General features: G+C 45.3%; 1 protein-coding gene across 1 annotated transcript in view; it reads right to left on the bottom strand.

Moving 5' to 3' along the window:
• The window catches only part of LOC307207472 (gamma-aminobutyric acid receptor subunit gamma-4-like), a 39,263-nt gene extending 13,032 nt beyond the window's left edge, over nt 1–26,231 (bottom strand). The window contains 5 exon segments of the mRNA XM_079961385.1: nt 6,306–6,373; nt 8,343–8,494; nt 25,003–25,138; nt 25,141–25,188; nt 25,191–26,231. Of these exon segments, the coding sequence (XP_079817511.1) occupies nt 6,306–6,373; nt 8,343–8,494; nt 25,003–25,138; nt 25,141–25,188; nt 25,191–25,206 (420 nt within the window). The 5' untranslated portion in view covers nt 25,207–26,231.
• Between the last annotated feature and the right edge of the window lie 466 nt (nt 26,232–26,697).

Below are 26,697 nucleotides of genomic sequence, written 5' to 3'. Positions count from 1 at the left end.
AATGAAGATAAACCTTGCCTGGTTGGGTTGGGTTCCTTCTAGGTGCTCCCTGGTGGGCAGTTGCTAAACTAATCCTCTCAGTCTCATGCTGGGATGGGTAAAAGGTCCCCATAGTTGCTAAATGTCACATGCTACCTTGTGACAGAAGAATACATCTGTATGGAAGAACCAGAACCCAGGTGCTTCTGCCAAGAACCTTGAGGCTAGCACAGACTATACAGGATCAGAGATGAGGTGTCATTGCTGTCTTTGGCTCAGTCACAAGGCACTTTTCCAAAAAGCAAATTTCTTGGTCACCTGAGGAGCAGGAGGCTGATGCACAGGACTGATGCACAAGGGCAGTTGGAGAGCAAGAGAATCGCCTTAGATTTTGCAAGGTAGGAGGTTTCTGGAAGTGCAACCTAGAGCATATAGCTCAGGATTCCCTTCCCCTGCTATGAGCTTTGAGAGTTCAGTTCAAAGACATGCTGGGAATATTTCCTGCAGGTAGAGGACACACACAGTGAGAATGGAAGCAATGAAGCAACACAGCCCAGAACAAAGGCCACCTCCTTGCAACTTGTAAGCTTCACTGGGACACAAGTTAAAGACATAGGCAACATCCCAATAGTTTAGTGAATATTTCATGTGTTTCATCATTTAATTCATCTGGATGCCCAAGCCTGTCCAGATGCACTCAAGAAATCTGAAGCACATTACTAAATACAGCCCAGTCAAAACACACAGGGAGGATATGTTGCTGCTTTGGTTCAAGGGCAGCTTCTTTTCTGCTCCCCTCCCCATAAAAAATCAAAACTGTCCTCCTATGTATGTTCCACTCTAACTTTTATGGAAGGGGGCAGTTGAAAAAAACCTGGAGCAACTTTTGGCCCTGGACAATTGTCCCCCATGCCCTGCTATGTGCAATAAATCAGATATTAGCCCCCTGGAAACATAGTGACTGGAGTGGCCTTTGTTTGGCTTTGATGTGGCTGCCCACACAGCTCTTGAATGCTGCTGAGATACTGCGCTAGTACTTTCAGCTGGAAGTGGAATTAAAATGCAAGCTCACACATAGATATAGTGCTGTTTGCCCCATCAAACTCAGCACTGCCTGTCTCTATGGGTAAGATCTTATATGCTTCTGTGGGGCTTAAGTCCCATTCCGCTATGGTCCTGTTTCTCACTGTCCCTTTGATAAGCAGTTTCCTCCTTGCTCCTTCCCTTTAAAACACCTAGTTAGTTCCTCTTCCTTTCTAGCCATGTGATTCCTGGGCTGAAAGTTAATTAGTCAGTTTTGGCTTTCAGTTAATTACTGGTTTCCTCGCTCCAGCTAGAACAACTTCCTGTTATTTTATTTGCAATTGCTTTTGTTTCAAAGAAGAAACCAGCAATTAAATTCTCCTTTCTTGCTCCTAAGGATCAGGAACTGACCAAGGATTCCACCAGATGGCCTGTCAATTCAGCCTTCATCCTGATTTGCTTCAACAAAGCTTATGTAGTAGTTAGACTATATCCAGTTTTATTGGCTATTCATTCTGATTTCATTACAGGTTGGGTATGCAATGATGAGCAATCATCCTAAATTCATCCTGGTTTGCTTGTGGTGGGTTTACACATATTTCTGTCAATGAGTTGTTCATCCCACGATTTCCCCATAACTTTCCAAACTGTAAAAAGTCATTTTTTAAAAGTACATTTATTGTGCTGTGGTGACAAGTGTGCTTTAATCCACTGTAAACATGCCAATCAAAAAAGTTACAGTGTGCCCTTGAATCCCTCCCTCAAAATACTGACAGACTGGACACACCATAATTATTGTCACTCAAGAAGGTGACAGAACCAGAAGCAACTATACAGCTGCTCAAAAAGGAAACTTTCACTTAAAGGCACAGTAACCCTGCCAAGCCTCAGTGGAACTGCACCAGTACACACTGGCTATGCTGGTGTTATAACTGCATTCCTTAAGTGAGGAAAGTGCTTCTACAGATCAGGTGTAGAAAATGGCAACAGGAAGAGAACCTCAGAACAATGTCACTGGGGTTCAGTGTCAAGAAATAGTGCCTTCCAGTAGCACCTTAGAGACCAACTAAGTTTGTTATTGATATGAGCTTTGTGTGCATGCACACTTCTTCAGATACCTAAAGATATATGAGAAGTGTGCATGCACATGAAAGCTCATACCAATAACAAACTTAGTTGGTCTCTAAGGTGCTACTAGAGGGACGCGGGTGGTGCTGTGGTCTAAACCACAGAGCCTAGGACTTGCCGATCAGAAGGTCAGGGATTCGAATCCCCACGGCGGGGTGAGCTCCCATTGCTCGGCCTGCTCCTGCCAACCTAGCAGTTTGAAAGCACATCAAAGTGCAAGTAGATAAATAGATATCACTCCGGCGGGAAGATAAACAGTGTTTCCGTGTGCTGCTCTGGTTCGCCAGAAGCGGCTTAGTCATGCTGGCCACATGACCCGGAAGCTGTATGCCGGCTCCCTCAGCCAATAAAGCGAGATGAGCGCAGCAACCCCAGAGTCGGTCACGACTGGACCTAATGGTCAGGGGTCCCCTTTACCTTTACTTAAGGTGCTACTGGAAAGAATTTTTTAATTTTGTTTTGACTATGGCAGACCAACAAGGCTACCTACCTGTAACAAGAAATAGTGCCTGCACTAGACCAGCTGGTTGGTGACATGGAAGCAAAACAAATTTCTCATGGAGAATCTGAATTATTTTAGAGCCTGGCCTGGCTCAGATGAGATTCCCCCCAAAATGGCTCAGTTGCTGCTCTCACTTGTCTCCCTTTTCTTCAGAAAGATTGCAGGACAAACATGACAGCTGCTCTTCCTGTTCTCTTTATTTTACCTGATCAGACCCTGCTCCTGCTCCAGTAATGGTTGCCATATGGCTTGGAAGCAACATCTGCCATAGACTCTCTGAGAAAGGCTGAACAATCAAACCATCCTAGGGCCCCTGCCCCCAACCTATTGGGGGAATTTGGGAAGAAGGGCTAGATATAAATTAAATAAACAAACAGATTATATACATAATGCAGAATTGCTCATCAACAGGCTTCTTCCACCAATTCTAATGCACATTGCAGTTAAGGTGGCCTTTAAGTAACCCAGGTGCAAAGAGTCAACAGGCATCATACAGTGGCTCAAGTCTTAGCCTTGGGGTCAAATGTGGCTTAGCTTTGATTAACTTTCCTCTTTTGGCCTCTGTTCCTCAACTGCCCATTGGGCCTGTAAGGGGACAGAGAGCCTTTCCAGGAAGGTCAGGGTACCCTCTACCGGCTACAGCAATGAGATGTTTGCCTGCTCCTCCCCATGGACCATTTTTACAACACCCCCCCCCCCAGACCACATGCAATGAGGCCTGTTATGCTCCTGTAGCACCTCCCGTGGCAACACCACCTCCCAAGCAGGTGCAGCCTGACACTATTAGCAGCAGATCATAATGCCCTAGATGCATATGCTCAGCTCATGACTAGCAATCCTCACCTAAGAGACCAGGAGAGAACTTGAGCATGACATCAGCCAAGTTCTGCTCAGGATACCACAATATGTCTGTAGTTAAGAAGACAAGGCTTTTGATAGGAAGAAGCTGGAGGCTGTACAGCATAATTATGGGATTGGAATGTCACCACCACCGCTGGGCCACCTGCTCACTGACCTTCCCCTATTCACAGTACTTTAGCACACTTCCAATCAAAGTTGGGGAGGGCTGCAGCTGAGCTGGGGTTCTGCCCTCCAACAGGCAAGAAGTGTAGGAGATTTGCAGTCAAAATCTAATAATACATATTCTTGTAATTAGTAAGTCTAGGGGCTAATGACCACAGAACAAAAATTTCTAGGTGGGCAGACTCAGACAACAGGAATGCAATTGGTGGAGAGAGAGGGCTATGTGATGTCATTTCCCCTGTTTCCAGTGGCAGGAAGAAATGAGAGATATAATCCCTTATGCTTCCTGTTGCACATTTTCTCTTTGTTCTTCTGCACCATGTATTCAATGGAGATGAATATATGTCTATGCTCTCACTGAGTGCAGATTCCATTTTAGAAGTCAGCTATGTATTTTGTAACCTAGAAGTATTTTTACTTGCATTGCTTTTGCTGCTGTTGTTTGCTGAAAATGTGTGCAATACTTTAAGTCTATTTTCTACTTACTTTACAGTGTGGTTTGATTTTCACACACACACACACACACACACACACACACACACACACACCAATTGTGGTAATTATGGGGGGGGGGGAGTCAGCTTGCTAAATATAATGAGCTGTATCAACCTTTCCTAAGCTTCTAGTTTTCTGCCAAGGGGTGGTAATCTAAAGCTCCGCCCTACTCAGCTTCTAAGTGCAAATGCTAAACTGATTGTTCTAAATGTTTAAGTCTCTCACACATAATGGGGGACTGGAAGGATAATTGTAATTAATATATCCTCTCCTACCTACTAAATCCATCCCACAAGAAGAAGATGGGCTATAGTGTTCCTTCCCCTTCTCTGGTCCAGGGGTCATTAGAAAAGGATCATAATACCATTATTGAAATCTATGGTGCAACCACATTTATTATAGCGTGTGAAGTTCTGGTCACCTCACCTCAAAAAGGATACTGTGGACTTGGAAAACATTCAGAAAAGGGCAAGCAAAATAGTCCAGCAAGATGCTGGAATGACTCCCCTGTGAGGGAAGACTGCAGCGTTTGGGAATTTTTAGTTTAATGAAAATGGAATGAAAAGGTGGCATGATAGTTTGTAAAATTATGCATGGCAGAAAGAAAGTGTATACAGAAAAGTTTTTCTCCCTGTCTCCTGGAGCTCATGGACATCCTACAAAGCTGAGTATTGGGATTCAGGACAGATAAAAGGAAGGACATTTTAGTTAAATTTTGGAGCTTGTCCCCTCAAGAGGCAGCGATGGCCACCAACCTAGATGTCATTAAAAGACAACTGGTCAAATTTGTGGAGGAGAGAGCTATTGATGCCTACTAGCCATGACTATGTTCTGCTTCCATAGTCAGAGGGAGGAAAGCTTCTGCAAACCAGTTGCTGGAAACCACAGGAGGGCTCTTGGTCTTGTCTTCTAGGCATAGCATCACCCTCATCAGCAGCAGCCAGCCGGAGCTTCTACTCTTCCTCCTCCTCCTGGTTATCAAATTTGTCATCCAATAATTTAATATTTACATTTTTCTGCTGTTTTAAGAATAGAGTGCTGTCTTTGGTCCTGAAGCCTTACAGCACTTTACAGAATATAAAAAGAGCCTCTTAAAATTTGTTAGTTCAAAGGAAGAGTTTTTGCAGCCTTCGTTCCTTCCTGTGAGCAGGCTTTTCACAAATGAAAGCTGCTGCTCCCCTAGCACGGCGCCCTACCTCTCCTTTCTTAGTATGCATGGCAGCAGCTTCAGCAAAGAGGCTCGGCATTATAGCTTTAAAAAGGTTCTTATTATTTGCCAAGGAAATGCTGATGGCTTACTGAAAACACATGTTCAGTGGTTTAACAGGGAAAGGGTCTCTTCACCCCTTTGAATAAGCAATTGGCAATGAAAAAGGGATTAGCTCAGCCTGCTCCAGTGGAAGGCTGAGCAAAGATGAGGCCAAGGGTGGAGGGGGAGGAATGATTCTGTGGGGCTGGAAGATTCCTAGTCTCAGCCGGCCATATAAGAAAGAGGACAGGGCATGGGCAACTTCAATCCCAGCTGACTTCAGGGGGACTTTGCAGCTAGTAATTCTGGCAGCACTAAATCCCTAACATATTGGTGGTGGGTGGGTGGGGGGTCATCTCCGTGTGTATATTCTCTGGTGAGTATACAGATGAGATAAGAACAACATAAGAATAGTCCTGCTGGATCAGGCCAGTGTCCCACCTAGCCTAGCATCCTGTTATCACAGTGGCCCACTAGATGCCTCAGTGGGAAACCCTCAAGGATGATTCAAGCACAAGAGCACCCTTCCCTTCTGTGGTTTCCAGAAACTAGGATTCGGAAGCATCACAGCCTCCAACCATGGAGGCAGAACATAGCCATTTTGGATAGTAGCCACTGATATTCTTCACCTCTTCCAGTAATTTGGAGGATCCTCTGTTAAAGCCATCCAAGTTGGTTGTTATCATTGCCTCCTGTGGAAGCAAGTTCCATAGTTGAACAATGCACTGTATGTAGGATTTATTTTTTTTAATCTATCCTGAATCTTCTAACATTGAGCTTCCCTGGATGCCCACAAGTCACTTTCTTTCCTTCTCTCCTTTCCCCTCCCCAACCCACTTATACACATATCCGCCACTCCACATTTCTTCCAGTTCCCACTGTTCTCCCAAAGGGTTCAGCACTCACCATGTGGATCACAGAGACAGGCCCAATGCTGTTTACATAGATGTCCACATCAATGAAAGTGGGCTTGACTGTAAAAGAGACCGCAAAAGAGAAGACAGGTCAGCCATGGGAGAGGGTTATATGCCAAGGGCAGCCACGAGGATGGGTGAGCTCAGTGATTTATGTGTTCCCAAAAGTGCACCCAAAAATGGCTCTGAAAACAATACAACAATGCAATCCAATGAAATTCAATGAAAATGTGCAGACAGCAAACTTAACAGCAGTAAGAGAAACACAATAATTAAAACTTTTAAAAAATAAATGCCCATGAACACAAATCAGTTTTCTGTGTCTACTTAAAAGTTAGCCATGAAGGGGCCTGGGGCGTCTCTCATTGGGAGGCTGATCCATAATTTGGGTGCCACCCACAGTCAAAAAGTCCACACCTGCTATGCCTGTGCCCAGAACAAGGTTGCCCCAATGATGAGACATGGAGAAGCAGCCACCTCAAATGGCAAAAGATCCCAAGGCGGTACTTTCATGGGTACCCCACCTACCCTGCCTGTGCCACCTGCTTCTGCTGCCACTGGAGAAGTAGCACTGGTGCCAATTTCCTCCAAGATCTCATAGTGGAGGAGATAGGACAGGCAGTGCAATAGTGGTGTAGCTTGGGAGGGTCTGAGGGGGCTGTCACCCTGGGAACAGTTGGGGGGATCACGTGCCCTGCCCCATCATGATCTGCTGTGTACTCAGCACCCTGAAGCCTAAGGGCACTGTGAGAAGGACATAACGAGTCATGGTGTCCTCCCTGTGAGCCAAACAACACTCATAAAAGCAGTGCTGTGCTCCCAGGGCCCAGGGTGCACACCTGCTCACAGCATGTTTTTGTGAGTCTTGCAAAGCAGCACTGGGCCTGTGGGGCACCATGAGTGCACCCTGCTTTGCAGCAGTGGGCAAAGCTCACTCCGGTAGCACGCCCTGCCCATGGCCCTGCCGCTTGGAGCACCCTCCGCATGCCCATGCACCCACCCACCCTGAGGGCATGCCACTCCTGGGTGAGGCTTTGCAAGGGATCCTCCTTAAGAAGCTCTTACAAAACCTCATTGCTGAGCAGGAAAGGGGGAGATTAAGCAAAGACTTCTCTTTAAGGAAAGGCTCTTCTTGAATCTCCCCACCTCGCTGGTGGGGGTAGCATGGCTTTGCAAGGACTGCTCCTTGAGGGGAAGCCCTTGCAGAGCCTAACAGCTGCCCATCATGAGGCCAACAGTGGGACAGTTTGCTGCTGGTGCCAAAACACCTCAGGCTGCCCCTGGCCCAGAGGAGAGCACCCTTAAGAGAAGTTCTTGAAAAGGTTCCTTTGGAAGTGGGCAGTTCCTTGCAGCTGAAGCAGCCGAAGCCACTGCCTCAAATTGAACCCAGAAACATTTTAGACTCCAATGCATAATACAATCTGCTCTGCTGCTCCCAGAAAACTCTCTGTCAGCTAAAGTTTCTGGGCTCTCTTGGAAGGGCAGCCTAAGGAGCAAACTAATGCAACTTGTGGCTAACATTTTTTTTTAAGTAGCCACAATAAAAAAAGAAGCAGAAGCAGCGGGTGCGGAGCCCTGATCCAGAAAGTGTTTTCGATCTGGATCAGGAGCATGTGCTAGTTTTTCTGCTGAAAATTGTCCCCTATCTAGCAGGTGGGTAGGGAAAATTTTCCAGTAGAAAACTGGCCTGGGACCCCTCTATGGCTGCTTTTCCTCAAAAGTAAAAGTGGCCAGATTAAGCTGCACCCAGTGTACACCCACCTCCCCACCCAGACTGACTCTAAGTAAGCAAGTGGTAGACTGAGACTGGGGCCGCACCCCTTTTGCTCTCATTGCCCACCCTCTACTACTTTTGCCCTCTGCCTCTACACCCCAGTGCTGCTGGACTTGGGAACCTGGTGCTCAGCATACAAAACATCAGTACCAGCAATCAATCATGTTCCACGTATTTCCCCTTTCTTTGCAACCTGCACCCCTCAGTCAAGGGTGCCTTCCAGCTGAGGTCTCCCTTGGGAGGAGGAAAACTTACTGCTGATATCGGGGCGCAGTTTGTTGTCATAGTTCTGGAGGAGGGAGTTGAGGATCTGTGTGGCATCCGTCTCCTGGGCTTTGGGGGTCAGGACCCAGGTTTTGTTGGTGTTGCTGAGGTAATCGTAGTCATATTCCTCTGTGCTCTCTGCCCTGCAAGAGAAACAGGAAGTCCATGGAGGAGCGGGCAATGGGAAAAGCATATCTCGATCTCAGACCCTGGAGAGTTGCTGGCAGTCAAAGGAGCTACTCAGGGGCAGGTGGGGGCAGCAGGGGACATTTCTGCCCACCAACACCATCGCAACATTTTGGAGAGGAGGTACCATATTTTTTGCTCTATAGGACGCACCCGACCATAGGATGCACCTTGTTTTAGAGGGGGAGAACAAGAAAAAAAATTCTCCCCCTCTCTGTGCAGCCCCCCTTCAGCGAAGTGGCAGGAGAAACAGAGCCCCTTCCATTTCTCCTGCCGCTTCGCTGAAGGGGCGCTGTGCAGAGAGGGGGAGAATTTTTTTTCTTGTTCTCCCCCTCTAAAACAAGGTGCGTTCAGTGCGTTCAAGGTGCATTCAGTCGCCTTCAGTGAAGGCAACACGAAGCCTCTGGAGAACAGTGGGAACGTTCAACCTGCTCTTCCTGTTCCTTTCGACCTGCTCTTTGGGGCTGGCGGTGGGGGGAAGCGCACTTCCCCCCACCGCCAGCCTCAAAGAGCAGGTCGGGGCTGGCGGGGGAAGCCCGGGTTGCCCCCCCCCCAGCCCCGTGGACCACACATTCGCTCCATAAGATGCACAGACATTTCCCCTTAGATTTTAAGAGGAAAAGGAGCAAAAAATACGGTATATAACACAACAGGCATACGTGAACCTCAATACAAGTTGATGTGCTATAGCAGTACAAATCAATATAGGACTATCTGTGTTCCTGGTACTTTACATAGCACAAGAGGAGAACTCCATGTCCCAAGGAGCATACAATCAAAATTCAGCACAGGGAAAAGCAGGAGCAGTTTGGGTGAAAATGACCAGCAGGGGGTAAAGCAAGAAGCAGTATGCAACTGCGACAGTTCCCCCTGCTTAGGCTTACTCTCAGGGTAAGGAATCATAGGGCATGGGATCCAGGGGGTGCTCATTTGAATAAATGCTGTTCAAGTCACTGAAGTAGAGTCCAAATTGTGGGGAAATAAATATACGAATCCCTGTGACCCATGTGTGTGGGGTAAATAACAAAAGAATCAGCTGGGTGCCTGGATTCAACATGTGGGGCTAAACTCACTTTCTTTCTTTTTTTAATTTTCTTTTTATTGAGTTTCTCTTCAAAAAAAACCAAAAGAAAAAAAAACAAATCAACAAATTCAAAAGAAATATCCATACATAGCACAAAAATAACATCCATTACAATTCTTTGTCTTCTTCCTTGAATCTTTATATCTTTAGATATTTAAACCTTTTCTCTACGCACCTATTGACCTCCTTCCCTCCCGATTTTGGGCTTCTTAATAAAGATTCTTTCTTTTTTCTGCAGCTATTAATTGTTGGGGCTAAACTCACTTTCTAGTAGGAGAGAGCACCCAGTAGCAGAGTTCAAACTCACAAAAGTTTAGCAACAGTATAACATGGGAAAATAGGTTCTTAGACCCCTTATCCTGTTTGGTAGTATAAAGAGTTCCCCTCTTTCTATCTCTCCTGCAATGAACAGACCACACACTGTTAAGTACATTTAAAATGCTTTGCTTAAAGGTGTGTGGTCTGTTGATTGCAAGAGAGGTATAAAGAGAGTAGCTTGTTCAAAAGGTCAGATTAATGTGTTTATCCAAACAGCAGCAAGAAGAACACAGGCAGAATACTTGGGGGGGGGGGGGGGGCGGAATACGAAAAGATAGTTTCAAACACATGGTCTGCACTTGGAGTGAAGATTAGACACATACTTCCTGATAGGATACATGGTGAAAAGGGTGATAAGAGGAAGAGAATGCTCCACTTCCTTACTCATTGGAGAACGTGTGTGTGTGTGTGTGTGTGTGTGTGTGTGTGTACTAGTTGAGTCTAGGAATCCAACTCTGTGGTTTTAACCCCTTTTCACACTAACTAGCACTCATGCATAGTTATGTTTTACTGCAATTTCCCCCACACATGACATGCTCATGCAGAGATAACTCCTGACAAAAGTGAAGGCTGCAAAGAACCAGGGCTGTAAAGAACTGGAGGCTTGAGTGGCAGGTGCTCTGCTACACTAAATCTGTACAGTTCTGGCTATCTCTTCTCAAAAAGGAGATTGAAGAGCTGGAAAAGTTTCAGAAAAGGGCAACAATAATGATCAATTAGATGGAGCAACTCCCCTATGTGGAAAGGTTGCAGCATTTGGAGCTTTTTAATTTAGAGAAAAGGCAAGTAAGAGGCAACGTGATAGAAGTTTATAAAATCATGCATGGCATGGAGAAAGTGGACAGAGAAAACTAACCCCCCCCCCAGAAACATTAGAATTTGTGGGCGTCAAATAAAGCTGAATGTTGGAAGATTCAGGACAGATAACATGAAGTCCTTTATGCAGCACAAAGTTAAACTATGGAACTCCCTTCCACAAGAGGCAGTCATGGCCACCAACTTGGATGTTCTTAATAGAGGATTAGACAAATTCATAGAGAAAGCTATCCATGGCTACTTCTTCCTCTACAGGCAGTAATGCTTCGCAACAGCAGCTGCTGGAAACCAGAGGAAGGGAAAGTGCTCTTTTGCTCAGGTCCTGATTGTGGGCTTCTATTTTGAGCATCTGCTTGGCCACTGCAAGAACAGGATGCTGGACTAGATGGGCCCCCTTTGGCCTGATACATCAGGGCTCATCTTATGTTCTTATGCTCTTTTGAATCCCAGGCAGGAAAACTGAGAGATCATTTCAATATGTGCCACTGGGTAAGTTGGCTGCTGTGATGTGCCCCAGCACACTTGCACGCACACACACACACCCCATAATACAATAAGGCACTGGATTTAAAGACGTGTGCCTCGAGATGCCCCTTCCTCTGCCTGCTTATTGATTCAATTTTAGTGAGAAGTTTACAATCTCCCCTCCCTGCTTCCACTTCCCAGTAATAAGCAGGGGAAGCTCTTCCATCTCCCAGGTGTAATAAGTGATGGCAAGGCTCCTGCAGGCACCAAGCAATTAGGGAGGTGCAGGGGACATGCCTTGTGCCTGTTAATGGAAATGTCACACGCAGCAAACATTTTGCAATCAAGAGCTGAGCAGGCTGGAGGAGATGTTGTGTCAAGACACAGCAATTCAATCTGGCAACTTGTGAAAGGTACAGCCCAGCTCTTGTCTTGCTCAGACAGAATCAAGAGGAAAAGGTATTCATGCCTGACATACTGTAAAACCTGCTTGTCAAAACAAGCACCTCTCTTGACCAGGCAATTCATGAAAAGGCAGCTCAGGTGGGAGAGACCTACTGGAGCACTATCATCCTGTGTGCGTGTGTGTGCGCATGCACACACGCATGCATTCACACACACACACACATTTTATGGTGGGTGTGCATGATGGGCTGTGAGGGGCAGGCAAGCTAAGGGACAGCTTTCTTCCCTGGCCAGGGATGTGTCAGCCATATTAATTAACAGATTCAGAAGAGAAAGATGGATTTTGACATCCCCTCCTTGGGTGATGCTTGACATTATCCCAAAATCAAGCCATGTCAGCAGAGGCCAAGCACACTTGGTTAAAGAAAGAGCACCCAGACCTCAGCTACTGTAGTCAGCTCAGAAGGGGGCAACAAAAACACACCAGATTGGCAGATTCAGAGATTAGTTTCCAGATCTGAATTGTGCTGTTTTTCTGGTCCAGACACTTCTGAGGAGGTGTGTAAGCTCATCAGCTCTGATTGGCAGTCCATGTGGGAAACAATAGTTCAGCCAAAATAAAATTTCATGTGTTGCTAGATAAGCAAATATCCGTAGAGAGAGCACTCTGTGAGGTCACATCCTCTGCTTATCTTCACAGGGAAAGGTAAGCAAAAGAAGAATCCTTACTACTTATGTCCTGCTCAGAGCTCAGTCTTCTTCCCCATGTAACAAAAGAGAGAGGATGCTTGTCTGTGCTCTCCTGAGCACAGACTCCATTTTGATCTCAACCATATATTTTGTAATGTACAAGTAGATTCTGCCTGTCTTGTTTTTTACTGCTGCTTACTGCTCAATCAAATCTGAAGCTTTATGTAAGTAAACAAAAACAAAAAACATTCTTGCATTACAGACTTCTCTGAGTTTATTTTGTTTAGAGGGATAAAAAGGGGAACATACAATCTGCTGAAGCATCCTGGATATTAATATGAAGGTAAAGCAATCCTTTGTCTCAGGAATTTCCACATTTTATAATGCAAAGAAACATCAATTTTAAACTCTGCTTACTAGACATTAAGCTCATACAAGTAAGAGGAGGGATAAATAAGAATATCCTATCCTACACTCCAAATCCATCCAAATCCATCCAACATCCCACAGGCTTACTTTTGTTCAGTCACCCATAATTAGTGGTTGCCACCAGTCTCTTCCTCCCTGGTAGGTACAGAGAACAGGGTCACCTCTCATTTGTAGGGGGTGTCAAAATGAAGGGTTCGGGGTAGGCTTGGGAGTCACGGGCAGGTGGCACGCCGAATGTCACCACCCCTCAGTGATAACGCCCAAGGTGGACCAACCCCACTGCTCCCCTTCCTCCGCCCCTGTATGAGGGAAGGCATACAGTGGAGTTGGGGTTGGAAAGGGAGGATTAGCTTGGGGAAATGGAGGCAGAGAACAAGGTGACCTGATAGTTGATTGATAAAACTGTGGGGAGTGGAGGAGATTCTCTCAAAGCAGTAATCACTTGAGGACCTCTGATGAAACTTGTTGCTAATAAGAATGCCCAATAAGATGCCCGTAATGGGAAACCCCTAGCAGGACCCAGGCACAACAGTGACTTTCCCCTCCTGTAGCTTCTAGCAACTGGTAATCTGAAACATCCTTCGACTGTGGAGGCAGAGTAGAGCCATTGTGACAGAAGGTTTAGACTCCAGTTTTTGGGATAAGATTTGTTAGTTTTAAGGTGTTACAAGACTCTTCCTTGCTACTAGAGCAACAAATCTTGGCCTCTAACCTTGAAATGGCTGTCAGCAGAGAGCAGATGGAAGGGGAACATCTTCATAATTCACAGACACGGTCCATTGCTGAGATATTGGGATGGCCTGTCATACAGATGATTTTAAAACTCAGAGGTGAACAGCCTAACTTCAATTATCAGGGCAGCCACCAATCCCCCTATGTAGCAGAACAGCCTGCTGCTGAACACCAGTTGTGGCAGAATACTGGGCTACATGGACCTTGGCTGACTCAGAAAGGTTATGCTTATATTCCAGTGCAAGGGCCCCCCCCCAACTTTGGGGCCAGCTGGAACATATGGAATTCTGAGAGGCTATCGTTTTGGGCACCACTCACAAAATTGCTTTTTCAGGGCAAGGAAAAGGAGGAATATAAAAGCTGGATAGAATCCTTTTTAATTGGCTTGATTTTACATGGGGTTTCCCCAAGCCACCATCCCCATGTGACAGCTGATTCTGAAGTCATCTCTAGCCTTCCATAGTTTGGTTGCTCCTTGGGATGTTTGCAAAGGGAGAGGACCATAGTTGATTGACATACTTTGCATGAAGAAGGTCACAGTTCCATGGATCTCACAGCCTGCAGCCTGTTTGGCTGGATGGACAAGAGTTGCCATATATCAAAAAGTAAAATTCCTGACATCTGCAAAATTGACAAACCCCAAAATTGTTGAGCATTTTTGGGAAACAAACCCAAATTGTTTAGCTCTTTCCCCCAACAGTAATTTTTAAGGTTTTGGAACTGTTTCCACTGCTTTTTCCATGTTGCCATACATCTGGGTTTTCCCTGACATTTTGCCACTTTGGCAAATCCCCCCCCCCCCGGCGCCCATTTTTACACCCCAAAACCAAGACATGTCAGGAATTTTCCTTATGCGTGGCAAGCCTAGGATGGACTGAAGGCAGCTCCATCTGTTCATGAGAGGGATCAATCACTGGCCCCCTGCCTGCATTCTGGCAAAAGAGGGACGTTGGAGAAGGGCATTATTTGTGACAAGGAGGCTTGGCAGCAAGGAAGTGATCAAGGTCTCAGTTTACCATCTTCACTCTCCTCTCAAAGTGCCCTCTAACAGCATGTAGTAATTTGCATGGATAAACTGGTTCCTCACTTAAAGTCTGCTGTGGATTTCCCATCACATTTTCAAAGAAGTCCTGTGAGACGATGGTTGATCTGCTGACAGCATTGTTGCCAACACAACAATATGCACCTCAGCTCCAGTTGCAAATGATTTTCTAAGCAAGGACTGGGTCTCCCCCTCCTCCCAGGAGAATATCCATCATGGTGATGCTATCTTCTAAATAGTGTATGCACTGAAATTTGGGGGAGGATTTCTTCAAACTAGTCAATTAATCACCTGACATAACTAACGAATTAATTATCTCAGACCATATCTGTGTTGGATTTGAAATCCTTTTATATATATATGAAATTGTTTTATATGTGTTTTCATTGCTAAATTGCTTCAAGGTGTTTCATAGGAAGTGATCTGAAAAAGAAATTAATTAATCATCTGATGTAAACTAAAGGCTTAAGATACCTCTCAGTCCAAGTTGAAAGCTTAGCTTTTGGTTCAGTTTCAAAATCAAAACTAGTTCAGGTGTTGTTGTTGTTTTAAGGTGAAGAAGGAATAGGAGGAGGAGCATGACAGCTGTGGGCTACAGGGGCTGGCAGTGGGTTCTGTGCAGGGGTGGTGGGGGTTAGGATCTGGCCCTTGGCAAATGCCTCCCCTTGACCTGGGGATTGTGGCTGCACAACCTACTGAAAGGGAGCACTAATGGGTCTATTCAGGATTTAGAGACAACAGCCAAAGGAATAGCTGCAGATATCCAGGATGGAGACTGAGCTGAGCCTCATCAGAGGGCTCTGTCCCAGGACCTGTTAGAACATCATCCAGAGGAGAGTTGTTCTTTACCTGTCTGTCCCCCATCACTGGATAACTGCATCTGCGACCAACCTTTCAAACTGTGGGCCCAGGCTTCTTATTCTGTGTTTATGGATCCAGGCCCAGCACTTTTCTCTTGAGGTCATTATCACAGCAAATCCCCCCCATCTTTCCCCATCTGTTTACTATACAGCGGAAAGGAGCAGCCAAGCATACTAGGACTCAATTTCTTGACTTTAAGAAAGCCGACTTCATAAAACTTAGGGAAGTGCTGGGTGAGATCCCATGGACAGTAATACTAAAAGGAAAGGGAGTTCATGATGGCTGGGAGTTTGTTAAGACGGAGATAGTAAAAGCATAACTTCAGGCAATACCAATGAGACGGAAACATAGAAGGTGCCTAAAGAAGCCAAGGTGGCTATCTAAAGAACTTTTAACTGAGTTAACATTAAAAAAGGATGTGTACAAAAAAAGGAAAAGGGGGGAAACCACCAAAGAGGAATTCAAACAAATAGCCAGCACGTGTAGACACAAAATCAGAAAAGCTAAAGCACAGAATGAACTCAGGCTTGCTAGAGAGGTTAAAAGCAACAAAAAAGGCTTTTATGGGTACAGTATGTTCGTAGCAAAAGGAAGAACAAAGAAACAGTGGGGTCACTCAGAGGAGAAGATGGTGAAATGCAAACAGGGGACACAGAAAGGGCTGAACTCCTCAATGCCTTCTTTGCCTCAGTCTTCTCCGATAAATGCCCGACCTGAAGAATTTGGAGCAAATGATTCAGCAGTGGAAACACAGCCCAGAATAACTAAGGAGATAGTACAAGAATACTTGGCTAGTTTAGATGTATTCAAGTCTCCAGGGCCAGATGAACTGCATCCAAGAGTATTAAAAGAACTGGCAGATGTGATCTCAGAACCACTGGCAGTCATCTTTGAGAATTCCTGGAGAACAGGCAAAGTCCCGGCAGACTGGAGGAGGGCAAATGTTGTCCCTATTTTCAAAAATGGGAAAAGAGAGGACCCAAATAATTACCGCCCAGTCAGTCTGACATCAATACCAGGGAAGATTCTGGAGCATATCATTAAGCAAACAGTCTGTGAGCACCTAGAAAGGAATACTGTGATCACCAATAGTCAGCATGGATTTCTGAAAAATAAGTCATGTCAGACTAACCTGATCTCGTTTTTTGACAGAATTACAAGCCTGGTAGATGAAGGGAACGCAGTGGATGTAGCCTACCTTGATTTCAGCAAGGCATTTGACAAGGTGCCCCATGATATTCTTGTAAAGAAGCTGATAAAATGCGGTCTTGACTATGCTACCACTCAGTGGATTTGTAACTGGCTGACCGACCAAACCCAAAGGGTGCTCATCAATGGTTCCTCTTCATCCTGGAGAAGAGTGACTAGTGGGGTGCCACAGGGTTCTGTCTTGGACCCGGTCTTATTCAACATCTTTATCAACAACTTGGATGATAGACTCAAGGGCATCCTGATCAAATTTGCAGATGACACCAAACTGGGAGGGGTGGCTAACACCCCAGAGGACAGGATCACACTTCAAAATGACCTTGACAGATTAGAGAACTGGGCCAAAACAAACAAGATGAATTTTAACAGGGAAAAATGTAAAGTATTGCACTTGGGCAAAAAAAATGAGAGGCACAAATACAAGATGGGTGACACCTGGCTTGAGAGCAGTACATGTGAAAAGGATCTAGGAGTCTTGGTTGACCACAAACTTGACATGAGCCAACAGTGTGACGGGGCAGCTAAAAAAGCCAATGCAATTCTGGGCTGCATCAATAGGAGTATAGCATCTAGATCAAGGGAAGTAATAGTGCCACTGTATTCTGCTCTGGTCAGACCTCACCGGGAGTACTGTGTCCAGTTCTGGGCACCACAGTTCAAGAAGGACACTGACAAACTGGAATGTGTCCAGAGGAGGGCAACCAAAATGGTCAAAGGCCTGGAAACGATGCCTTATGAGGAACGGCTAAGGGAGCTGGGCATGTTTAGCCTGGAGAAGAGGAGGTTAAGGGGTGATATGATAGCCATCTTCAAATATATAAAAGGATGTCACATAGAGGAGGGAGAAAGGTTGTTTTCTGCTGCTCCAGAGAAGCGGACACGGAACAATGGATCCAAACTACAAGAAAAAAGACTCCACCTAAACATTAGGAAGAACTTCCTGACAGTAATAGCTGTTCGACAGTGGAATTTGCTGCCAAGGAGTGTGGTGGAGTCTCCTTCTTTGGAGGTCTTTAAGCAGAAGCTTGACAACCATATGTCAGGAGTGCTCTGATGGTGTTTCCTGCTTGGCAGGGGGTTGGACTCGATGGCCCTTGTGGTCTCTTCCAACTCTATGATTCTATGATTCTATGATTCTATGATTCTATGATTCTATGATTCCCTCCCCCCCCCCTTGGAAAAGCATCATGGCCTCAGGGTGTCCTGGACAGGGCTCAGCTTGCCTCCTTGCCTCTCGTGTTGTTGTCTGCTGCCTCTAGCCTTTCCACAACTGCCCTCAAAAGGACACTGTGACTGCTTGGGGTGATGCATGGCAGAGAAGAGACAGGTGAGAGGCTCTGCACTGCAATGGGACCAAAGACCCCTCTGGCTCATGAGCAGACTGTCTCTTTGTCAGTGAAGTTTTTCATTTTGAATTTTAAGTTTTATTTTTGAATTTGGCACATTTTTCTCAATTTTTCAATTTTGTGATCCCCCCCAATTTTTTAATATTTGAGATTGCTAGTGTGAATGTTATTGTTGAGGCAAACTTTAAGCTGTTCAAACTTACAGAGGACAACTATATCTGCTGGAGAAAATAATAATAATAATAATAATAATAATAATAATAATAATAATAATAATAATAATTTCCCCAGACACTCTAGGCGGCTCCCAACCGAATATTAAAAACATGATAAACCATCAAACATTAAAAACTTCCCTAAACAGAAACCAGATTTAAATGAAATGCATTTTGCCATGCATTGAGCTAGAATGGATCGGAGGAGGGAGCCAAGAAGCCATAACAGCAAAGGGGAAATGGGATTAAGAGAGTGATATAGCAGCATCACTCCCCTTTGACAATATTTCAGCTTCTGAAATGATTCACACAGCGAAAGACGAAACTGCTGCTCAGATGCTTGATAATCTAGAGGCTGCATCTGCATATACAAGCAAGACCTAAGGGTTTTAGTAGACCACAAGCTAAACATGAGTCAACAATGTGATACAGCAGCAAAAACACACACCCTAATGCTCTTCTAAGCTGCATCAATAGAAGTATAGTGTCCAGATCAAGGGAAATAAGTAAGTACTGCTCTATTCTGCCTAGGTCAGACTACACCTAGAATTCTGAATCCAGTTCTTGGTGCCACATTTAAGAAAGATATTGACAAGCTGGAACATGTACAGAGGAGGGCAACCAAGATGATCAAGGGTTTGAAAATCAAGCCTTATAAGAAACAGTTGAGGGAGTTTTTGAGGTTATTAATACTTCACATTTGGAAGCAGATGGATGAATAAAAACTGACTCTTCTTTGAAATAAAAATTCTCCAGTGCAAAAATATGGTTCAGAATCTTTACTTACAGAACTTTAACTCCAAACATAACACTAAAAGTTACATTCAGTTAGATGCATGATTTCTTACACTGTTCCCATCATAAGGCATAATGTCTTAGATCAAAAATATCTTGCATGCTGAGCTAAAAATCAAAGCTCTGACTCTTCTCCATTCCACCCTCCATTATCCTGAGGCTGTTTACTGGAAACAGAATCAACACATCCTTTCTCTTCAGTAGCTTGAAAAACAAAAGAGCACCGCCCCCTAAGATGCATGTCTACAGATTAGCATATGCACAGACCTGTAACACAATCCTTTTTCATGAGATTTAAACATCTTGTGACTGGGCCACAAAGATACAGCCCCACTTAATGATTAACTAGTTAGGCTCACTTCAGCTTCAATGGAAATTTCCAGTCATGTTTCACAGTATAATGCAGGCAGATTATATATTTATTTTCCATTCCAATACAGTGGTACCTCGGGTTAAGTACTTAATTCGTTCTGGAGGTCCATTCTTAACCTGAAACTGTTCTTAACTTGAAGCACCACTTTAGCTAATGGGGCCTCCAGGTGCCGCTGCGCTGCCGGAGCACGATTTCTGTTCTTATCCTGAAGCAAAGTTCTTAACCCGAGATACTATTTCTCGGTTAGCGGAGTCTGTAACCTGAAGCGTCTGTAACCCAAGGTACCACTGTATATATTAAACAGTTAACAGGAGTTTAGCTTAGAAAATAAAAGATTGATATGAGATATGATCGCCATCTTCAAAAATCCAAAGGGCTAACACATGGAATATAGAACAAGCTTGTTTTCCCCTGCTCTGGAGGGTACAAGCCAAACCAATGACCAAGTTACAAGAAAGGAGATTCTGACTAAACACCAGGAAGAGATTTCTAACAGTAAGAGCTGTTAAGATAGTGCAACAAACTTGGAAGGTGGCGCACTCTTCTTCCTTGAAGGTTTCTACACAGAGATTGGATGGCCATCTGTCAGGGATGCTTTAGTTGAGATTTCTGCATTGCAGGGGGTTGGGCTAGATAATGTTCTGGGTCTGTTCCAGCTCTACAATTCTATGATTCTATAGGTTCAGGTATACTAAGTGGCAATTGAAGTGAAAGAGAACCCTTGCAGTGAGTCCTGTATGTTGCAGAACTGAACTGAAACACGATAAATGTGTCCACTTTGGGCAGAAAAGGTTTCAGGAAACCCTCAACCCTAGTCACAGATAGGGGGGCCACTAGGGGGCGCATCAGAAGATGGCTGACAATAACATCTCTCCGACCCACATGAGGTAATTTGGAGGCTGTGATGGGAGTAAATATCCTCCCTACCCCCCCCTAGGATTGTGGGGTGGGACTGCCCTTGCCTGCTGTGCCCTATACCACCCCCGAATTTGTGGGGATGGGGGCACTAGGCACAATGCCCTCCTGTGGGATTTCGGCGCTCCTGGACGCCGTCTCTGATCCGCGCCACTAGCTGCAAGAACTTCAAAAGAAACAATTTGGATGAAGCAAATGCACATATTTCAAGGAAGAAGGGGGAGTAAAGACTGCTAACAGAAGAGATCGCTGATAAAACAAGAAGAGTCGGAGGAGCAAGTATAAATCACGAGAAGATACGCCAAGACTCGGTATGGCAAAGGGACTGATGGGGGAGGGGAAAAAACCTTATTTTCTTTCTTATATGTGATTAAACAAGAACACCCCCCCTCCCACAAGCCAGAAATGTCATTTTAAGGACTTAAGCTGTGGATTTAAGGCTGTGTGGAGATAAACTTTCGAACCAAAGCATGTTTTGAGTAGAGCGTGGAATGTATAAGGGCTTTGGAATGACGCAGTTAAAAGTGTCGTCGCCATATTGGGAAGTTCTGTCGGAGGACTTAAGTCTGAGAGGAGAAATAGAGAAATAGAGCTGTTTTTATATTGTGGGTGAAACTCCTCAGTGGGACTTAAGAACCACAGTTCTGTAATTAATGATGGAAAGAGCGCTGTTATCTATGAAGGCGATGATATATGGAAACCATCTCGATTTGAGGATTGGAAGAACAGAAAAATTCACACAGGATTATTATTGGTGTTTATCGGCTTAAGGAGACTATCAGAAGAGATCATAAAGAAAAAAGAGAAAATATATGAACAAGAGGTGATGTGGAAACAGCAAGATAAGACTGGATAGAATTATGAACTTTGTTTGGACTGATTTGGACATTAACGCAGTAGCAAGAAGATGAACAGAATCCCCCTTCGGATCTTGAAATATGGGTCCCCTCAACAAAATTTAAAATTCGGCTTTGTAATTCGGAATTTATGTGATGTGATTTGATTTGATTTGATTTGATTTGATTTGATTTGATTTGATTTGCCAGTTAATAAAAATTATTTAAAAAAAAAAAAAAAACCCTAGTCACAGATAATGGCAAAGAGTATTGTTCAAATGACGTGACAAGCCTTCTGGAAGAGGGGTGTTCCCTACACCCCACAACAGAGTGCAGCTGCAGAGAGAAAGATCTAGTGCGGAAGTGGCAAGATGCATGCAAATCTTCCCAAATGTATGTGGGGAGACGGAGTAGCCACTGTGGAATGCCTCCAAAACAGACTACCAACTAAGGGAACTATATACACACCTTTTGAACTTTCACACCCAACTTGTTACACATACATGTTTTTGGCAGCATTGTCCATAGCTACATATTCTAAGAGAATAGGCACAAGCTGGACTCCAGAACAGAAAAAAACGAATTCTACTTAGTTACTCTTCTGGAGGAGAATGCTACAGAATTATGGGCTTAAAGACAGGAAATGTCAGCTCAAGACATGTAGTTTATTTTGATGAGCACAGCAAAGCTGACAAAAGAGGAACTGTTGTAAATTTCTCTGAGCATCCACAGGAAGAAACGCAAGACGTCATGTACTTCCCACAACTAATATAACAGTCCAGATCTGCAGTCTACTGTAACAGCACCCTTGTACAGGGGATGAACAGGAAGAAGGCACAGAGGACTAGACTACCAGCAGTAGCAGCAGAAGTGATGAGGAACAGTCTGATGGGGAGATGCCTGAATTTGAAGAAAGTGATGAGGAAACTGAGGCAATTCCAGAACCAGAGGTCAGACACTCAGCCAGATCAAACAGAGGTGTTCCACCAGAGGTGTCCTATATTGTGAGGTTGGTGCAACCCCTAGAACCTTTCACCAGGGAAGAGATAGAAGGGATGCTAGACACTGAAGCTTGCCTCTGGATGAATCCTGCACAGGAAAAAAATAGATGCACTGCACCAGAACAAAATCTGGTCTCTCACCAAGCTTCCTCAGAAGAAGGGGATTGGAAGTAAGTGGGTGATCAAGGTAAAGCAGGGTACAGATAATTCAGGGCTATAAAGTGAGGTTGGTAACCTGTGGCTCCTCTCAGAAATATGAAGAAGACTATGATGGAACATTTGATCCTGTTGTAAGATACACTACCATTAGAATTATTTTAAGCATAGCAGCTTCTAAGCAAATGGAAGTGAGACACATAGACATTAAAGCAGCATTTTTGTACAGCAAAATCTCTGACGAGAAGATTTACATGAAGTAACCCAAAGTTTTTATCTAACCAAATTAAGTACATTTAGTGTACTTAAACTTCAGAAGTGACTCTATGGCCTCAAGCAAGCTACTAGGCAGGGGTCAGCAAACTTTTTCAGCAGGGGGCCAGTCTACTGTCCCTCAGACCTTGTGGGGGGCCAGACTATTTTTTTTTGGGGGGGGGGGACGGACAAAAAAAGGAACAAATTCCTATGCTCCACAAATAACCCAGAGATGCATTTTAAACAAAAGCACACATTCTACTCATGTAAAAACACCAGGCAGGCCCCACAAATAACCCAGAGATGTATGTTAAATAAAAGCACACATTCTACTGATGTAAAAACACGCTGATTCCCAGACCACCCACGGGCTGGATTTAGAAGGTGTTTGGGCTGGATCCGGCCCCGTCCTTAGTTTGCCAACCCATGTGCTAGAGCATGGAATAAAAAGTTACATAGAATGCTCATACAACTAGAGTACAAACAAGGCTACACAGAAAAGTTTTTGTACACTAAATGCAAAAATGGACTATTTTGGACATTATGGACATTATGTTTTGGCATTTGCTGATGATTTTTTTATTGCAACTGAAAATGACGAGGACTACACAAAAGTTGTAAAGCATCTAAGCAAGGATGTGGAGGTTAAAGAATTAGGAAAAGCTCACTACTATTTAGGTTTTCAAATAGAGAAGAAGATTAATAATTTCTTCTAAGTCGAAAGCAGAATGTCACTGAACTGCTTGACAATCTGGAGATGCAAGAAGCACACCCAGTTGCAACACCTATGAACGCTGGCTTTTTAAAGAGCCAAGAACACTCAAGACTATTGCCTGACAACAATCAGTACAGGTCAGCAAAAGGAAAACTTTTGTACCTGACCACCACCACTAGGCCAGATATTGGCAACACAGTTGAAATTCTGAGCAAAAAAGTAGGATCACCCACTGAACTGTAAACTTAAGTTGCCAGCTGACAATCACCCTAAACTCATAGGTTAAATGGACCTTGACTAGGCTGGGGACTCTAAAGAGTTTAAATCCACAGGTGTTTATTTTTTCTCATGTTTGCAAAGGCTCCCATTATAATTATAAACAGAATGGTGTATGTTTATCTTCCACAGTCTGGACATGCAGCTGCCTGCTACAGAGGTGTGCAAAGTTAGCCTGGCTCGATCAACTGACCAAAGACTTTGGGTTAGTGCAGAAGAGGACCTTTTGACTGATAGAGGACAACCAGAGTTGTCGGAAGCTGTCATGGAGTGAGAATTTTCACTCAAGAACCAAGCATATTGGGGGAATTTATCACCTTGCGCGTGAGGCAATTCAAGATGTACTTGTAGAACTGGCTTATTGCCAGACAAAATAAATAACTGCTGATCTTCTCACCAAACCTCTACTGAGAGACAGTTTCCAGAATCTTCGAGTCAAGATGGGACTCAGGGTGGTTAATAAAATGTGCATGAAATTGTTATATATGCCTGAGAAGGGGGTTGTGGAGAAATGATGCTCCAGTCAAAATGTAAAATTCCATGTTTGCTGGATGAACAAAGGCTGAAGACACAAGGCATCCCCTGTAAATTCCTAGAGGGCACTCCGTGAGGTCACACCCTCTGCTTGGAGGGGCACGAAAGGTAACAGTAGGAATATAATTCTTATTACCTCCTTCCTGCTCAGAGAACACCCTCTTTCTCACCATGCAGCTGTAGGATTGGATGCAGGGTCTGTGTGGTCCTGATCTAAATAATGTATTTTGTAATCTAGAAGTGTACTTTGCCTGACTTATTTCACTGCTATTTTCTACTTGATTCGAGTCTGCAACTATGTAAGAAAACAATATTTTTATGTCCTTACATTACAGACTCCAGTGTTGTTATTTTATTTAGAGGAATAAATAAAGGAGAAGATCCAGTCTGCCAAAGGCATCTTGGATAACTATAGAAAGCTACACAGCTTAGTTCCTAGTTTCCTTGTCAAAGCTGTGAAGGATGGTATATTTTTAACTCTGATAACTAGATGTGAGTCTCACTCAAGTGAATAAAAAGAAAGATAGTTAATAAATAATATATCCTATCCCACCTTCCAAATCTATCCCAGCAGCTGCCTCTCTCCCCTCTTGGTTCTGAACCATCCTAACTTGAGTCTTAAAGAAGGTCAGAGAAGCCTCCCAGCCAGGGGACCTGAAGCTGCTCCACTAAGCGCTTGCAAAGAGCCTGAAATCCCCCCTCCACACAGACATCCCCATTTTACAGGCGCGAAGGGTGAGGCCAAGCAGGTAGTTCCCCTTCCACCTTTCCCCGCGGGACACGACTCGGAGTGCCTGTGCTCAGACTAAAAGGTCCCCAGAGATCTCCCGCGCTCCTCAGTCAGCATGCAGGGAACAAGTGTAGCATTCTCAAACAAGTTGTTGGGCTGGGGTATGCCAGAGCGCGGCGGCGGTAGCGACGTGTCCGTGGCCGACTTGTCGTAGGTCCCAGAGAGGGTTTGGGGCATGCTGGAGCCGTAGGCAGGGCGCTTGCTCACCTCGTTTCGGAGGCTGGACCGAGGACCAGGCACATCAGGAGAACTTTCCCAGCGCTCATCCTCAGGAGGGCGCTGCCCGAGCCCCGCCGCAGGCGCCCGGAGGTACTCCTCCACCTTCGGGGAGGCAGGCAGGCAGGCAGCCGGACCACCGGACGAGAAAGGCGTCGGCAGGAAACCCGTCCTCCTGTCCTGACAGTAGCGCATCCGCCGTGGGGACGGCCTCTGCGGGGACGGGACGCGGGACTACACGGTCTGGGCTCCGGGAGCGCAAACACTTGTGGCTGCCGCCGCCGCTACCAGCGAGCAAGGAAGAAGGAATCGGTGGAGAAGTGGCGGCGGCGGCAGCGAAGGGACCGGCATTCCCTCAGGAGGGTGCCTCGACGTACTGGCAGCAACGAGCACAGCCGAGCGCAATCCGATCCGAACCCCAAGCCTGGAGGGCGCGTGAGTGGGGGAGTCGCGCCAACCCTCCGCCGAAGCGCGACTAGGCGCTGCCGCCCGTCGAGCGAGATCGACACGTCCACAGCCTCTCAGCCCAGCCCTCTCCTCGCTCTCTTGCTTGGGCTACCGACTCCTGGCTCCCCCTTATCCTTCGGGAGAGAAGGGTAAAAGTTTAGCATCGCGCCGCCTAGCCGCCCTCCGCTGTTTTGGCCCAGCAAGCGAAGTGTGTGCGTGAGACGCAACCGGCCGGGCTGGCGGGCGTGCAGGAGAGCGGCTCCCATCCTACTGGGTCCTAACGCCCCATCTGCTGGTCTTGGGTGGAGGAAGGAGCCGGCAACATTGGCAAAGAGCAGCGTCCCCAGGCCCCCAAAGGCAGTGTCCCTCGATATGCCAGAGGGCTACTCCCGGGGGAAGGAGGGTCTGGACGCGCCGAAGGAAGCTAGAAGGGGCTGCGCGGGAAATGCTGGAAGGTCTTCACCCGCTGTTAGAAGGAGAGCAAAGAGGGAGCCAGTATAACTTCTCTAGAGAGGGAATTCCAAATTTGCCTGTGAGCAGCTACCACTGAGAAGGCCTCTCCCATTCAGTGGACTTGTCAAGTCATGAGGCTCTCACAAATTTCTAACTACTTTGGGGGATACCATACACACAAGTGGCTACCAGCCATGATGGTTATGCTCTGTTTCCACAGTCAGAGGGAATAATGCTTTTTTCTACTAGTTGTTGGGAACTGCAGGGTAAGAGCAGAGCGCTCTTGTGATTAGGTTCTGCTTGTGGGCTTTTTCTGAGAGGAGATATGATAGCCATTTTCAGATATATATAAAGCACTGTCAAATGGAAGATGATGCAAGCTTGTTTTCTCAACCAGCTACAAATCCACATAACAGTTACCTCGTCCAGCCAACATTTTACCAAATTTTCTGCAAGAATATCAAGATACACTACATCCACAGAATTCCCCTGATCTACCAAGCTTGTAGCTCTATCAAAAGAAAGAGATTTGTCTGGCATGACTTGTTTTTGAGCAACTCATGCTGGGTCTTAGTAATCACAGCATCCTTTTGTATGTGCTCCTTTTGTATGTGCTCCTATCCTTTTGATTGTTTAATTAGGACCTTTCCTGTTATCACTGTCAAGCTCACTGGACAGTAGTTACCTGGGTCTTCTCCCCTCCCTCTTTGAAGACGGAGACAACATTTACCCGCCTCCAGTTTGCAGGGACTTCACCTGTTCTCCAAGAATTCTCAAGGATTATAG

The sequence above is a fragment of the Podarcis cretensis genome (genome assembly GCF_951804945.1).
Source record: "Podarcis cretensis genome assembly, chromosome: Z".
Classification (NCBI taxonomy): domain Eukaryota; kingdom Metazoa; phylum Chordata; class Lepidosauria; order Squamata; family Lacertidae; genus Podarcis; species Podarcis cretensis.
This window is presented reverse-complemented; position numbering and strand designations above follow the sequence as displayed.